General features: G+C 36.3%; 1 protein-coding gene and 1 pseudogene across 1 annotated transcript; one reads left to right on the top strand and one right to left on the bottom strand.

The window, feature by feature from the left end:
• Positions 1-11,438: 11,438 nt before the first annotated feature.
• Positions 11,439-12,116, top strand: LOC149495882 (uncharacterized; annotated as a pseudogene).
• A 1,602-nt stretch (positions 12,117-13,718) lies between these two features.
• Positions 13,719-14,501, bottom strand: LOC105649129 (uncharacterized). The gene has a single exon (XM_012235686.3). It carries the CDS (start codon positions 14,357-14,359, stop codon positions 13,796-13,798), a length of 564 nt encoding a protein of 187 aa, XP_012091076.1. The 5' UTR covers positions 14,360-14,501; the 3' UTR covers positions 13,719-13,795.
• Between the last annotated feature and the right edge of the window lie 678 nt (positions 14,502-15,179).

The raw sequence follows: 15,179 nt of genomic DNA, 5'->3' as shown, positions 1-15,179 counted from the left end.
TATCAAACGCGCAGAAGGAAAGCGAACGGGGAAGAGTTGGGATGACGATTTTACCCCAAATGGAATACTATTATTTATTTTTTGAGAAAAGTAATACTATTATTTTTAAAAAAACAAACAATGGGATTTTTATTCAATAATAAAATAAGATTTTTATTTTCTTGATTGTTAATATTTTCAAAATGTAAAATAACTATTAAGTGAATAAAAATACTTATTATGATTACATGTGCGTATATTTTTTAAAGATAAATGTTATGTTTGGAGGCTGATAATTTGGAGGTTACGAGGTTAGTCCTTTCGGATTTACACTTTGCTCATCCTTTCGTAGCTATTGTTTTGAATATTCAGAAATTTTTGGTTCGTGATTGGGAGTGCTCTCTTCGTCATGTTTACTGGGAAATCAATTTTGCGGCTGATTATCTGGCTAGGTTGAGTCATTCTATCCCTTTCTTGTTATATATTTGAGATTCTAGTCCTGCTTCGTTACCTCTGATTCTTTGGGCTGATGTTTGTCGTGTCAGCTTTTTGAGATATGTTTTTTCTTTTATGCTCCTTTATGTAACAAAAAAAAAAAAGATAAATGTCATATTTTCTATTTAATATATTGTAATGGCTTCACATATCTATACATATAATATATTAGTGGGGAAATTATAATTTTAGTATTTGAACTTTTCATTTTTTTTCTATTTTAGTGTCTCAATGGAAAACAATGTCAATTTAATGCACAAACTTTTTAAAAATTGCATTTCAGTGTCTCAATCGGATGTGAATCACCGAAATATGACTGTGTACTGCTAGACATATTTTATCACATATGGCAAATGACATGACATAGAAAAACTTCAAATTAGCTTGGACTTGCTATTAAATTCCCTAATTTGCTCCTCAGATATGCTTTTTCCTATCCAAAGCCACTTCCTTCTAGAATTCAAAGCAAATGATGCAAATGTTAGGATACCGGCAATAAAATTACGAGAATAATTACGGCAGCGGAAAAATAAAAAATTGGGACACGCAGAAATTTACATGGTTCACCCTCAACTGTTTAGGGCTACGTCCACGGGACCAACTCCGAATATTTCTTCCACTATTAAAAATAGTAGGCTTACACAGAGAGTAATACAAAATAGTGGCACTCACAAGTGTTTCCCAAAAACACCCTAATAATCTTCACTATTTTCTAAACCCTTAGTTTTAAGAACCCTTTCTTAAAACTCATAAAAACTCTCTATTTTTCTCTCACTTATTCTTTCGTTGCTCTTGTTGGTGTCTATGCTGAATGCTCCTGCCTCTATTTATAGGCAAAGATTTGAGAGAGCCGTGCATTGCTCATGCACGGCTCTTCATTATTTTCAACTGGCATGCCAACCATTCAATGGTTGGTTGCCAACCTTTGATTTTTTTTTTCTTTTCATAATTGTGTGGGTCCCACTTGAGTGGGCACACCACCACCAACAAATCTCCCCCTGCACGCTCAAGTGGGGACGTTAGCCATACTCTCCATCATCCCTGCAGCTAATCGGCAATATTCAAACTTGTCTTTTGGAAGAATCTTTGTTAACATATCTGATCCATTTTCATCTGTATGGATCTTCTCAAGCTGTAACTGCTTCATCTCCAATACATCCCTGATCCAATGATATCTAACATCAATGTGCTTTGATCTTGAATGAAAGGAGGAATTCTTCCCAAGATGAATTGCACTTTGGCTATCGCAGAAAATCAAATATCGTTCTTGTAACATCCCTTCCCGGTCCACCCGTTAACTCAAATGAACCGAGCTGAGACGCTACAATCTGGTTGAACCTATGTCATTTCATGCTAATATCATGTTGTATGCTGATTATGATGTCAAGCTGTTGCTTTTTACATTAGGAAAATATAGATATGTACTTAATATTTTTACAAGACATGATACTAATTTTCAAAATGAAATGGGCCCAATTGTGTGCCCTGTACATGCCATGATAAGGATAGACAGAATCAAAATATCCAAATGAGTAGCTACCCTGAAGACTGAGTCTTCCACAGATGAACTGCAGCAGTTGTAAGCTGATTCTCTACGGTCCAGTCTCAAAACCTACGAGTTAAATAAATAACTCGCTGAGCAAATAATGCTCAGTGGATATCTCAATTTAATAAGAAATAAAACAATAAACATATAAGCACACATATCATTATACTTTCATGATTTTACCTGCTGTTCATGATGCTGTATAAATTTTGCAACTTTTATTAACCATCGTATACTTTATAAATAATAAATCACATAACTGCATGGCTCCATAAGGTTATAGTGAAACCAAAGTGATAAGAAAAACTGTATGAACTGTATGAAACTGGATGAATACTGTATGGCTGGGCTGTTATGGCCCGTATATAAATCATATCCACTCAACAGCCTGTAGCTGGAGTACCAAACTGTATGGGGTGCAGATCTGCTATCCTATGTCGCGACATAGTCTTATCTACGTGGTTTCTACCTAACCTTAATGGAGCATATTATGTGTATTGTGATAATACAAGAATTATTTAGAAAATATAATGAGGAATAATGCATACCATTGATAATGTATAAAGTAACTTGCATGGAAATACTCTAGCTATTGCACCCGCGATGCAATTCTTACTAATATTTATGTAACTAAATTTTACCATTCAGATTAAGGAAATTCTTAGTTTGAATTAAGTTCACTTAGAAGGTAAAATGCAGTAATAATTTTCGGGTGAATGAATCTACATATGCATTCCAACATCATTTCTAATGTGTTCTTGAAATCTGCCAGACAGCCTGTACATGTTTCACAAATCCTATCATAACTCTTTCTGTATATGTCCAATTTAGGTTATTCTAAATTCTATGGTTAGCTAACATCTTAAGGTACAAAGTTTTCTTCTATCACATCTCTTAATTACGTTGGCAAGGTGTGAATACTCAAATTTTGAGGCTCAAAAAGCCTGTTGGTTGACTTTGCTACAGTAAACTTGACTGTGCTACAATGAATTTGCTACAGTAACTTTGACTCACAAGGCTCAAAGAGCCAATTTTCCCGGACTGCAAACAGTCCGGCCGGACCGGAGGCCATTTCGGAAGTTCACCGGAAATATGTCAATATGGTACTTGAAACGTCCGGAATTTTACGAGGATCGCGGAACAGGTCCCGGAATATTTTTCGGAAGTCTGAAACTCCCAAAAAGGCTCCCGAAGCGAGGCACGGTGGCCACACCGGCCACGGCGGCGCCAGCCCACGCCAAGCGCGGGCGGGGCCTGGCGCCCAGCGCGGGCGGGGCCTGGCGCCCAGCGCGGGCGAGGCCTCTCGCGCCGCGCGCGGGCGAGGCCTCTCGCCCCGCGCGGGCGAGGCCTGTCGCCCCACCGACAGGGCGGTAGGTACCGCCGAGCCTGGCGGCAGCTACCGCCCAGATTTTTGAGCGGTGGCTACCGCCATGCCCGGCGGCAGCTACCGCCCGGGACCCGAAAATGGCCTATAAATAGGCCATTTTCAGGCTGTTTTTGGCACCTCTTGTCTGTATTGACGGACGAAACCTTCTCCCTCTCACGCTCCTTGCGTCTTCTTTACCGCTTTTTGCATTTAATTTAATTTTATTGCATTTATATTGTGTTATTTGACCACTAAAATAAAATAAAATTAAAAATTAATTAATATACCTAAACGAGGAGCTAAATCTGGAGTTAAGAAGTGGCCGACGATTAAATCAGGTACGTAATTAAAATTCTGCCTATTTAATTTTAGCACTTCATGCATGCTTCTTTTCTACTCTTAATCATTCTATAACTGCATAAAAATGCATACACGTCAACTAAAGTCTTGCTTAATCAAAAATCAAACCTTTTACGGCCAAAAGTCGTAAAATCGAACCATTTTGGCGAAACGCCTTAAAATCAACACTTTCGACTAAAAGTCATAAAATCAAACCATTTTGGCGAAAAGCCTTAAGACCAACACATTTCGGCCGAAGGCCTCAAAATCAACCATTTTGGCGACAATCGCCTAAGTTACACATTTTAGCAAATGAATTGCCTTAAAATCAACAATTTTGGCTTAAAGTCTTAAAATCGATATTTTTGGCAAAATGCCTCAAAATCAATCATTTTCGGTTTAAAACCGTAAAATCAACCATTTTAGCGACAAATCGCTTAAAATCGACATTTTTGGCAAAATGCCTCAAAATCAATCATTTTCGGTTTAAAACCGTAAAATCAACCATTTTAGCGACAAATCGCTTAAAATCGACATTTTTGGCAAAATGCCTCAAAATCAATCATTTTCGGTTTAAAACCGTAAAATCAACCATTTTAGCGACAAATCGCTTAAAATCAACATTTTTGGCAAAATGCCTTAAAATCAATCTTTTAAGCGACAAATCGTTTAAATGAACCATTTTGGCACAAATGCCTAAATCAATCAATTTTTGGCAAAATGCCTAAACAAAATGCACAAAGCATACACAAAATCATGCACAAAGCATACACAAAATCATGCACAAAGCATACACACAAAATGCACAAAGCATACACAAAATCATGCACAAAGCATACACACTCATGCATAAAGCATACCCATTCAAAGCCCTTCAAAGAAGGCCTATCGAACTACGTTGACTTTGATCTTCCATTCAAACGGAAGTACGTAGGCACGTTCGGGATTTCACCCCGGGTGGCAAGTCGAAATCATCGAAATCATCGAAATCATTGAAATCATCAAAATCATCAAAATCACTCAAACATTTCATTAATCCATCATTCACCTTGCAAAACATTCATTCATCGGTTAGTTTATCAGCATGACATAGTCTCGGGATCCATCTCGGGTTTGCATACCATGCCTTACACATTGGGATAATTAATCTAGTAACTGGGTTAATTAAAAATGGAGTCATTCAGGGTTTTTTCCTAGTTTACCCTAAAATAATTAAACAAGGTGGCGACTCACACACTCACGTGCATTTTTTCTCATTCATCATATGCATCACATGCCTATGTGCTTTTGGGGAAGGGGTTCACACAAGGTAGTCACATATTGAGCTCAAGTAGCAACTGCCAGTCTGCCCTGCTGTTGGTTTCCAGCCTGCCCAGTTTATACTATTTTGGTCATATCTCTCAATTTATAACTCCAATTTAGGTGATTCTACATTCTATGGTTAGCTAACACATTAGGATACAAATTTGTCTTCTACCACATCTCTTAATTACGTTGGTAAGGTAGTCAAACATTGAGCTCAAGTAGCAACTGTCAGTCTGCCCTGCTGTTGGGTTCCAGCCTGCACAAGTTATACTATTTTGGTCACAGATCTCAATATATAACTCCAATTTAGGTGATTCTGCCTTATATGGTTAGCTAACACATTAGGCTACAAATTTGTCTTCTACCACATCTCTTAATTACGTTGGTAAGGTAGGCAAATATTTACCGAAATGAGCAACTTTCAGTCCGTCCAGACTGTTGATTTCCAGCCTGCACAGTCTGTACTATTTTGGTCATATCTCTCAATTTATAACTCCAAATTAGGTGATTCAAAAACTCATGGACAGATAAAACATAGAGGAACAAATAACTCTTCTATACCACTTCCTAATTCCATCGTTAAACAGAGTCAAAATCAGGGTGAAGTTACTGGTCAATGGTCCAACAAACTGGGTTCAGCATGAAATCAATATCTACTTCATTCATTCAATTCATCCCATGCTTTATCACCATTTACAGACCTCTAATTCAACATTCAGCAATATATGTTTTCATTATCAACACACTACACAAGTTTTCATGCAAGAAAATGTGAAAAACTAAAAGAGATATCAAACCTTCAACCAAAAGAGCTTTAAATCCTCTTCTTAGCTTCCTTTTCTTCCAACTTTGAGTTCCCCTCTCCTATACATAATAACTCTTAGAAATCATCTAAAATATCACAAAAGTATGAAAATCAAGAAGGGCTACTTACTTGGATAGAGTTCTAGGTTGAAGTTAGTGTTTAAATCACATGAAAATGGATGGAGAAAGGAAGGAGATGAAGAGAAAGATGAAAGGAGATGAAGAGGAAGATGAAGATGAAGAAGACGTTGAAGATGAAGATGAAGAAAATGAAGAAGGCAAACTGAAATGGAAGTCTCGTGTAGTCCAAATTTATCTTTGATTGTGTGTTAAAAATTACCAAATAGTACCTATATTTTCCATATGTTACATTTTAATACCTAAACTTTATATTTTAGTGCAAGTAAGTCCTACTCCTTATACTTTGATATTTTTGTTTCATTCAAGTAAGTCCACTTCTTTTACTTATTTAAGTTACATCCCATTCTACCCCACTCTGGATTTAAATGGCTCGAACCGGGTTCTTGTTCGGCCCAACTCGACTCGACTCTATGCAACGATTCGATTCAGTAGGATGTTACAGTTCTTGATGAATTCCGAGTTCATTCAAGAACTTCTTCATCCACAGCAACTCTTTGCATGCTTCTGTTAGTGCTATGAATTCTGCTTCAGTTGTTGATAAAGCAACACACTTCTGCAATCTTGACTGCCATGACACAGCTCCCCCTGCAAATGTGATTAGATACCCTGATGTGGACTTTCTCGAGTCAACATCCCCAGCCATATCTGCATCAGTATAACCCACTAATATTGGCTTCTCATCTCCAAAGCATAAACATACTTTGGTCGTACCTCGAAGATATCTGAAAATCCATTTTACTGCAGCCCAATGTTCCTTTCCAGGATTTGAAAGAAACCGACTCACTACTCCGACTGAATGAGCAATATCTGGCCGTGTACAAACCATGGCATACATTAAGCTTCCAACTGCTGAAGCATATGGAATCTTTTCCATCACTTCCTTCTCTCCATCAGTAGAAGGGCACTGTTTTGAGCTTAATTTAAAGTGATTAGCAAGAGGACAACTAACCGCTTTAGAATTTTCCATTTTAAACCTTTGAAGTACTTTCTCAATGTACTTCTCCTGTGACAACCATAATTTCTTGGTTCTTCGATTTCTCGTAATCTTCATACCAAGAATCTGTTTTGCTGGTCCCAAGTCTTTCATAGCAAAAGACTTACTTAGCTGTTTCTTCAAGCTATTAATTCTGACAGAATTCTGACCAACAATCAACATATCATCTACATAGAGCAAGAGAATAATGTAGTCATCATCAGAAAATTTCTTTACGAAGACACATTGATCTGAAGTGGTCTTTTTGTAACCTTGCTTCCCCATAACAAACTCAAACTTCTTGTACCACTGTCTTGGTGCCTGCTTCAAGCCGTACAGGCTCTTCTTCAGTTTACAAACATAATCTTCTTTCCCCTTTTTTATGAAACCCTCTGGCTGCTCCATGTATATTTCTTCTTCCAAATCTCCATGTAGGAAGGCAGTTTTTACATCCATTTGCTCGATTTCCAGATCAAAACTGGCGGCCATTCCGAGCACTGTCCGAATGGATGTCATTTTCACAACTGGTGAAAAGATTTCATCAAAATCAATACCCTTTCTTTGATTGAATCCTTTCACAACCAGTCTAGCTTTGAATCGTGGTTGGGAGCTGTGTTCTTCCTGCTTGATCCTGAACACCCACTTGTTCTTCAAAGCTTTCTTGCCTTTGGGCAACTTTACCAGCTCAAATGTTTTATTTTCATGAAAGGATTTCATTTCTTCTTGCATGGCTTCAATCCAGTTCCTTTTGTGTTCACTTTCCATTGCTTCTTCAAAGCATTCAAGTTCTCCCCCGTCAGTCATCAATACATATTCATTTGCTGAATATCTAGTAGATGGTTGTCTGATTCTACTAGACCTTCTTAATGTTTGAGAACCTTCTGGAGCTGGTGGCGGAACATGAACACCATCAAAATCTTCTTCTGGTTCATTCTGATAGGGAACTTCTGGATTTTCTAACTCTGGTTCTTGTTCTTGTCGAACATTTTCTTCATCTCCAACTTGTCTTTGTTCTATTGTTGGAGGAACTATTTGCACATCTGTTGAATCATCTTCAGATCTATCGGCAACTTGCTTCTGAGTCTTTTCAACATCTTCAATAGTCTGATTTTCAACAAATACAGCATCTCTACTTCTTATCATCTTTTTCTGGAGTGGATCAAAAAATCTATAGCCAAATTGATCTTGGCCATAGCCAATGAATACACATTGTCGAGTCTTGACATCAAGCTTAGACCTCTCATCCTTAGGAATATGCACAAATGCTTTACAACCAAACACCCGCAAGTGATCATAGGAAACATCCTTTCCTGACCATACTCTTTCTGGAGTATCATACTGAAGAGGAACACAAGGTGAACGATTTATAAGATGAACTGCTGTAAGAAGAGCTTCACCCCAAAATCTTTTAGACAACTTTGCATGTGAGAGTAAACATCTGACTCTCTCCATCAAAGTTCTGTTCATCCTCTCAGCCAAACCATTCAATTGCGGCGTCTTGGGAGGTGTTGTTTGATGTCGAATACCATGCTCTTTGCAGAAAGCATCAAATGGCCCAGTGTATTCTCCACCATTATCTGTTCTGATGCACTTCAGCTTCTTGCCTGTCTGTCGCTCAACCAAGTTTAGAAATTGTTTAAAAACATCTAAAACTTGATCTTTAGACTTCAAAGTGTACACCCAGGTCTTCCTAGAATGGTCATCGATAAATGTAACGAAGTATCGATTTCCACCATATGACATCGTCAATGGTCCACACAGATCTGAATGCACCAGATCTAACACATTCTTCATTCTGGAAGGCTGAGAAATCTTGAAGGCTACTCTATTCTGCTTTCCTGCCATACAATCAGAACATTTTTCTAAATGGACTTTATCCAATCCAGATAGCATGTTGTTTTTGACCAGAGTTGTCATTCCTTTTTCACTCATGTGGCCTAGTCGTTTATGCCACAATTCAACTGCACTGTCATCCTCCGCTATATTTAAAGTATCTCGGGAGAGCTTCGCATGCATCACGTACAGCTTTGGATCTTTCTTTCCATGGGCTACCACCATGGAACCTTTTGTGAGCTTCCACCGCCCATTTCTGAAAATGCTACAGAAATTTTCATCATCAAGTCTGCCAATCGAGATTAAATTAGAATGCATGTCTGGTACATGCACGACATCTTTTAGAATTAATCTCGAACCATTTTCTGTCTCCAGGCAAATGTCTCCCTTACCGACGACTTTCAACAGTTTGCCGTCTGCTATCTTGACCACACCCAGATTTTCTGGTGTGTAAGATGAAAAATTCTCTCTCCGGGATGTTGCATGAAGTGTAGCCCCACTATCAATTACCCAACTGGTCTCTTGGGTTGCAAGATTGATAGTGTCTTCTATGAACAGTTGGAACTCAGCAATGACATTAGCTTCATCATCACTGCTTTCTTCTTTCTTTGCCTTGCCTTTGATCTTCTCCTGATCACTTTTGAACTTCCGGCAATACCTTTTAATGTGCCCCTTCTTCCCACAATGATGGCACACAATATTGGCAAATTTATTTGATTTACCCCTGCTCTTATCTCTTGTAGTTGAACTTCTAGATTGGCTCCTCCCTCTAGGCTGGTTATTTCTTTTAGCATCTGCTAAAAGCATGTCTGACTGAGATGAAGAAGGATTCTGTGCTTTGCGTCTCATTTCTTCATTCAGAACAGCATTTTTAACAAATTCCCAGCTAACTCCACTATGTGGTGTAGAGTTTGTTATTGATATCTTCAAAGTCTCCCATGACTCTGGTAAGGAGGCAAGCACCATAAGGCCGAGGATTTTATCATCAAATTTTATGCCCATATTTGACAGCTGGTGAATAGTCGCCTGCATTTCACTCAAGTGATCTGCTACAGAAGTACCTTCTTGGTATTTGAAATTCATCAGCTTTGTCAAATAAAATAATTGGTTGTTGCCGGATTTTGAGGCATATAGCTGTTCAAGCTTGTCCCATAATGTTCTGGCGTGAGTCTCGTTACAGATGTGGTTGTACACATTATCATCGACAAATTGTCGAATATAACCACAAACTTGTTCATGCTCGAAAGCCCATTCTTCATCAGTCTTGTCTTCCGGTTTGCTTGAACCAAACACGGGCAAATGCATTTTGGTTACCATAAGGAGATCTCTCATTTTATTTCTGCATATATGGTAATTTGCGCCATTTAGACTGATCATTTTGCTTGTTCTAGCTTCCATGACTTTTGAGTGAATAGTAACCGTATATATGAATAGTACCAGTATATGAGAATAGTAACTGTACACGTGAATAGTACCTGTATATGTGAATAGTACTATACGTGAATAGTACCTATATGTGTGAATAGTACTATACGTGAATAGTGCTGGGCTTAACAGTGACGGGCTCAGCAAGTCAATAGTAACTATTCACCATCGAGTTACTATTTTACTATTCATCACTAAGTCGATTTTGCAACGTCTTTCCGAGCGGACTGCACCAACGGACTCGTCGTAATTTTCTCGTCTTCGTGGTATATTTATTTTCAAAATATATCCACAGATCCGGTACCGCTATCTGACCGGCTGAACCAGGCTCTGATACCACTTGTTAGGATACCGGCAATAAAATTACGAGAATAATTACGGCAGCGGAAAAATAAAAAATTGGGACACGCAGAAATTTACGTGGTTCACCCTCAACTGTTTAGGGCTACGTCCACGGGACCAACTCCGAATATTTCTTCCACTATTAAACATAGTAGGCTTACACAGAGAGTAATACAAAATAGTGGCACGCACAAGTATTTCCCAAAAACACCCTAATAATCTTCACTATTTTGTATTACTCTCTGTGTAAGCCTACTATTTTTAATAGTGGAAGAAATATTCGGAGTTGGTCCCGTGGACGTAGCCCTAAACAGTTGAGAGTGAACCACGTAAATTTCTGCGTGTCCCAATTTTTTATTTTTCCGCTGCCGTAATTATTCTCGTAATTTTATTGCCGGTATCCTAACAAGTGGTATCAGAGCCTGGTTCAGCCGGTCAGATAGCGGTACCGGATCTGTGGATATATTTTGAAAATAAATATACCACGAAGACGAGAAAATTACGACGAGTCCGTTGGTGCAGTTCGCTCGGAAAGACGTTGCAAAATCGACTTAGTGATGAATAGTAAAATAGTAACTCGCAGTTGGTGGTGAATAGTACTATACGTGAATAGTGCTGGGCTTAACAGTGACGGGCTCAGCAACAGTACTATTGACGTTGCATTTCAGTGTCTCAATTGGATGTGAATCACCGAAATATGACTGTGTACTGCTAGACATATTTTATCACATATGGCAAATGACATGACATAGAAAAACTTCAAATTAGCTTGGACTTGCTATTAAATTCCCTAATTTGCTCCTCAGATATGCTTTTTCCTATCCAAAGCCACTTCCTTCTAGAATTCAAAGCAAATGATGCAAAAGCAATAAACTCTCTGCAATTAACACATGGTTGCTAATATCCACCATCGAAACCTTACAAATCGCCACTATGATCTTCTCTTTCACCTCCAAAGTGTTCGAATTGAGCAAGCAAACAAGTACTGAGTCCATGACTAATTTTTCGACTCATTGCTACCAATCTATAACCAAGAGATTAAGTTTCTTAACTCAACCAACACTGTCTCCCTCTTTGAAGAAAAACCAATTATTGAAACCTTTTTTTAAAGCTTACCTATAATCTTATAAGCTCTAAATCCCTTTTTTTTTTTCCTATCCAAGCAAATCTCAGATAGAATTCTGGTTTAGTTGAATTGCATAATTTTTTTTTTTTTTCTATTTTTTTGGATTTATCTAAAAGATACCAATTTTAGGAGCTTAGAGGAGCTTTGGCCTTTTTATGTGACAGAAAACTCAAAACCATGGACAAGGCATTCGCATTTATGGTTACAGTTATAATACTTTGTTTTTTTCAATTAGTGGGTTGTTCTTAATGCCTTTATTTGGGCATGGTTTTGCATGCTATGGCCTTTTTTTTTTTTTGTAGAAAGGAGTGTTTGTGAAACTCTTGGCATCCATTTTTGGTCTCTTTTGTGTGATTTTGAGATGCCTAGTTTCATGCTTACTCGCCATATAGATGGAGAGATCAAGAGGTTTGGAAATAGGTCTATGTTGCAGAGCTTCTAGTTAGAGTATAATTTGATTTTAAAGGCATTTTTGTTGTTTTTATATTTTTGAACAAATAATGAAATACATGAAATTTGAATTCATGTGTTCTTTCAATGTAAAACATTTTTCTTTTTCAAAGCAAAACAAATACTTGACGGAACAAGTTGATAAGGGAATGGAGTTCTGCATCTTCGTTGTTTTTCTAGAGTAAGATGCTGAAGATTTCTGTCTACTCTATTCCATTAAGTGGTTTAGGAGATTTGGGTGTTCTTAAGAGCAAAATAGGGAATTCATATTTATGTGCACATGGAATCTATTAATCCAGCTGATTTGTTAAGTTAGAGTTCTTATTGTCCATGTCAGATGCCACGTGTGAAAAAAAATTGGTCCAAAGTTGCACAATCACGTTTCTGCATTGTCAGTTCAACTGGAGACACTCAATTGCAAAATTTAGAAAGTTCGCATACTCAATTGATAGTTTTTTCTGTTCAGACACCAAAATAATAAAAACCGAAATTTCAGCCACTGAAAATATAATTATCTCTACACTATTTGATAATACTATAAGATTTTTATTTTCTATTTGATAAATTAATCTTATTTTTTATTATCCTAAATGATTAAACAAGGATAATTATATTGAATAATAGCTCTACAACTATACTGTAATACCTAAATTACCCTTTTATATAGGAAAAATTATAAATTTGTTTTCATATTATGCAATATTAACTACTATATCCCTATAAATTTGTGTATTTCTCTTCCTTTCCCTTCCTTTTCATATTCTCTCTTTGTTTACTTTTCTCCCAAAAATCAACAATATGATTCCACTCAAGGTATCAATCTAGCCGAAAGTCCTTTATAATTTCATCGAAAATCATCCTCGTTTAGCAAAAAAAAAAAAAAAAAAAAAAAAAAAAAAAAAAAAAAAGCAAATTTAAAAGGAATTTAATGGTGTTTAATGGAATATAAATATTCATTATGGATTAAACCAGAATTTATTATAAATTATTATAATTATAAGGACTAAAAGGATATTTGATATATAAGTTATAGATAAGAATGGATACATTTTCCCATTTAGATGCTAACTTAGAGTCCAAGGAAAAGATCCAATTGTGTGTTATAGTTTTGCTACCACATTAATCTCAATTCTTAATTAGAGTTAATGTCTCTTACATTGTTTATTCATTAAATATCAATTATTGTTTCAACTTTCTAGTGCATACCTCAATCCTTTTCAATTATTTCTTATTTTTTTTTGTAAATGGTATGTGCATCCATCTATATTATGAATGCATATTAAGACTTATATGAGCATTCTTTCAAGGATTTCTTTTTACAATTATATAATTATATAATTCAAGTGGTGTTTGTTTGAATTAAGGTTGGTTAGAGTCATTCATTGAGTTGATTCTTTCATGTTGTTTTAGTGTCACTCATGTTTTGTCTGAAAAGTAGTAAAATAAAAAGAAAAATGTATAGCCCTAATTCTAACCACATCATGATGAACAAAACTAAAAATCATAAATGAACTAATGATAAAATAAAAATAAAATTTACTTTAGTATCAAACAAAGTAAATTGAAAAACAAAATCAAACATAAAAATCACCATTAAACTGCGAAAGGAAATACAAATTCCTTATTTATTAGAACAATCTAAGAGCTTTGTTGAAAACATTAATTGAACATTTAGACAAAATACTTATACTTTTTAATTTTAGTCAACTCCATACTTAGATAAATCCCCCCCGCGACCTTGTATCCAATCCCTTCAGGCTTCACGAATCCAAAAAGGCCTTGTATTTTGGTTGAGAGTTTGGGCAATGGGAGCTGCATTTTGCCTACCAAGACCTCGCCAGTAGATGTTCCTGGATCAGATCTAGAATAAGTTCGAATTACTTCCAAATGTAAAACCTTACAATCCATGGGATTTTCTAATGGGATGCAAAATCTTTGGTTCCATACGGGGTTTGCTGAGCCGGACACTTCTAGAGTTACGCATGGGTTTCCAATTTCAACCCAAGATTCAACCTTATAAATCCCATGAGTAACGAAAGGATTCGTCCTAAGGTTGTGTATCCCTTCAGCATGGAAGATGGATAGAATTAAAGCAATACCATTGTCATCTTCATTCATTCTTTTCTCCTTCTCAATTCCTGAACTATAATTGACCTCAAAATTTCTTCCGATACTCACCTTGTTACAGCGGCTTCTTACAATTTCCTCTTTAGAATTGCTTCTTTTGCTTCCCATTTCAACCAATAGATAAGAAATAAACTACATAAATATAGAGAAGAGAGCACTCTTAGTATGATAAAAGTGTCTATCTCACATCACCTTTGTATTGGCCAAGAAGAAAGGCGATGGAGGATGGAAATAATGGTCTTACTGAAGAGTATTTAATATTTTGTTGGTGCATTTAACGTAGGTGACTAAGAATGCCTAATTTAAATGTTTTTGCAGGCTAATATTTGGAAGTGACTGACAAATGACTTAATAAGAAGGGGTTTTGATAGAAATAATTAAGGTATGAAATTGAATTTTATCGTTGGTGATTTGCTGGAGAAAGTAACGGCTATAAATAATTTTAAAAAAGAAATTCATAGTTGTTATTTCAACCATAATCATTTATCTAAACAAAATGCCAAATAAACATATGAATATTGAATGATAGAAAATTCTAGCCTAATATAAGTTTAATAACTCGTTCATAAAAATTAGAACATCATTATGGTTAATATTTTTGGATTTCATTATACTTAATCACATTCAATTTCAAAAACATCAACTATAGTACTCCGAAAAAGTGTACTAAAAAAATGCAAATGAATCTCTAATAATAAATAACATTAATTATGTGTATCTGCATGAATTGTAACTTATATCTTCTTAAGTTGACTTATTTGCTACGTATAAAACCCGATTAAATAGGTGACATTTGTGTTTTTCACATTGTTTAGGTGTATGCGCCTAATGTATGTAAGTTGTTTCCTCTTGTCAGATCAGTGATGGTTGCTTAATTAACTTTGAGTTTGATGAAAATTTTATTTAGCTCATCAATTTTGATGTTGGA

Source organism: Jatropha curcas, chromosome 6 (assembly GCF_041381405.1).
Source record: "Jatropha curcas cultivar XTBG-Jc1 chromosome 6, XTBG_Jcur_1.0, whole genome shotgun sequence".
Lineage (NCBI taxonomy): Eukaryota > Viridiplantae > Streptophyta > Magnoliopsida > Malpighiales > Euphorbiaceae > Jatropha > Jatropha curcas.
The sequence above is the reverse complement of the archived record's forward strand: the minus strand, read 5'-3'. Positions and strand labels throughout refer to the sequence as shown.

Bases quoted from the DNA above. Each gene is read 5' to 3' on its own strand.
- LOC105649129 (XM_012235686.3), bottom strand. From the start codon at position 14,359: ATGGGAAGCAAAAGAAGCAATTCTAAAGAGGAAATTGTAAGAAGCCGC.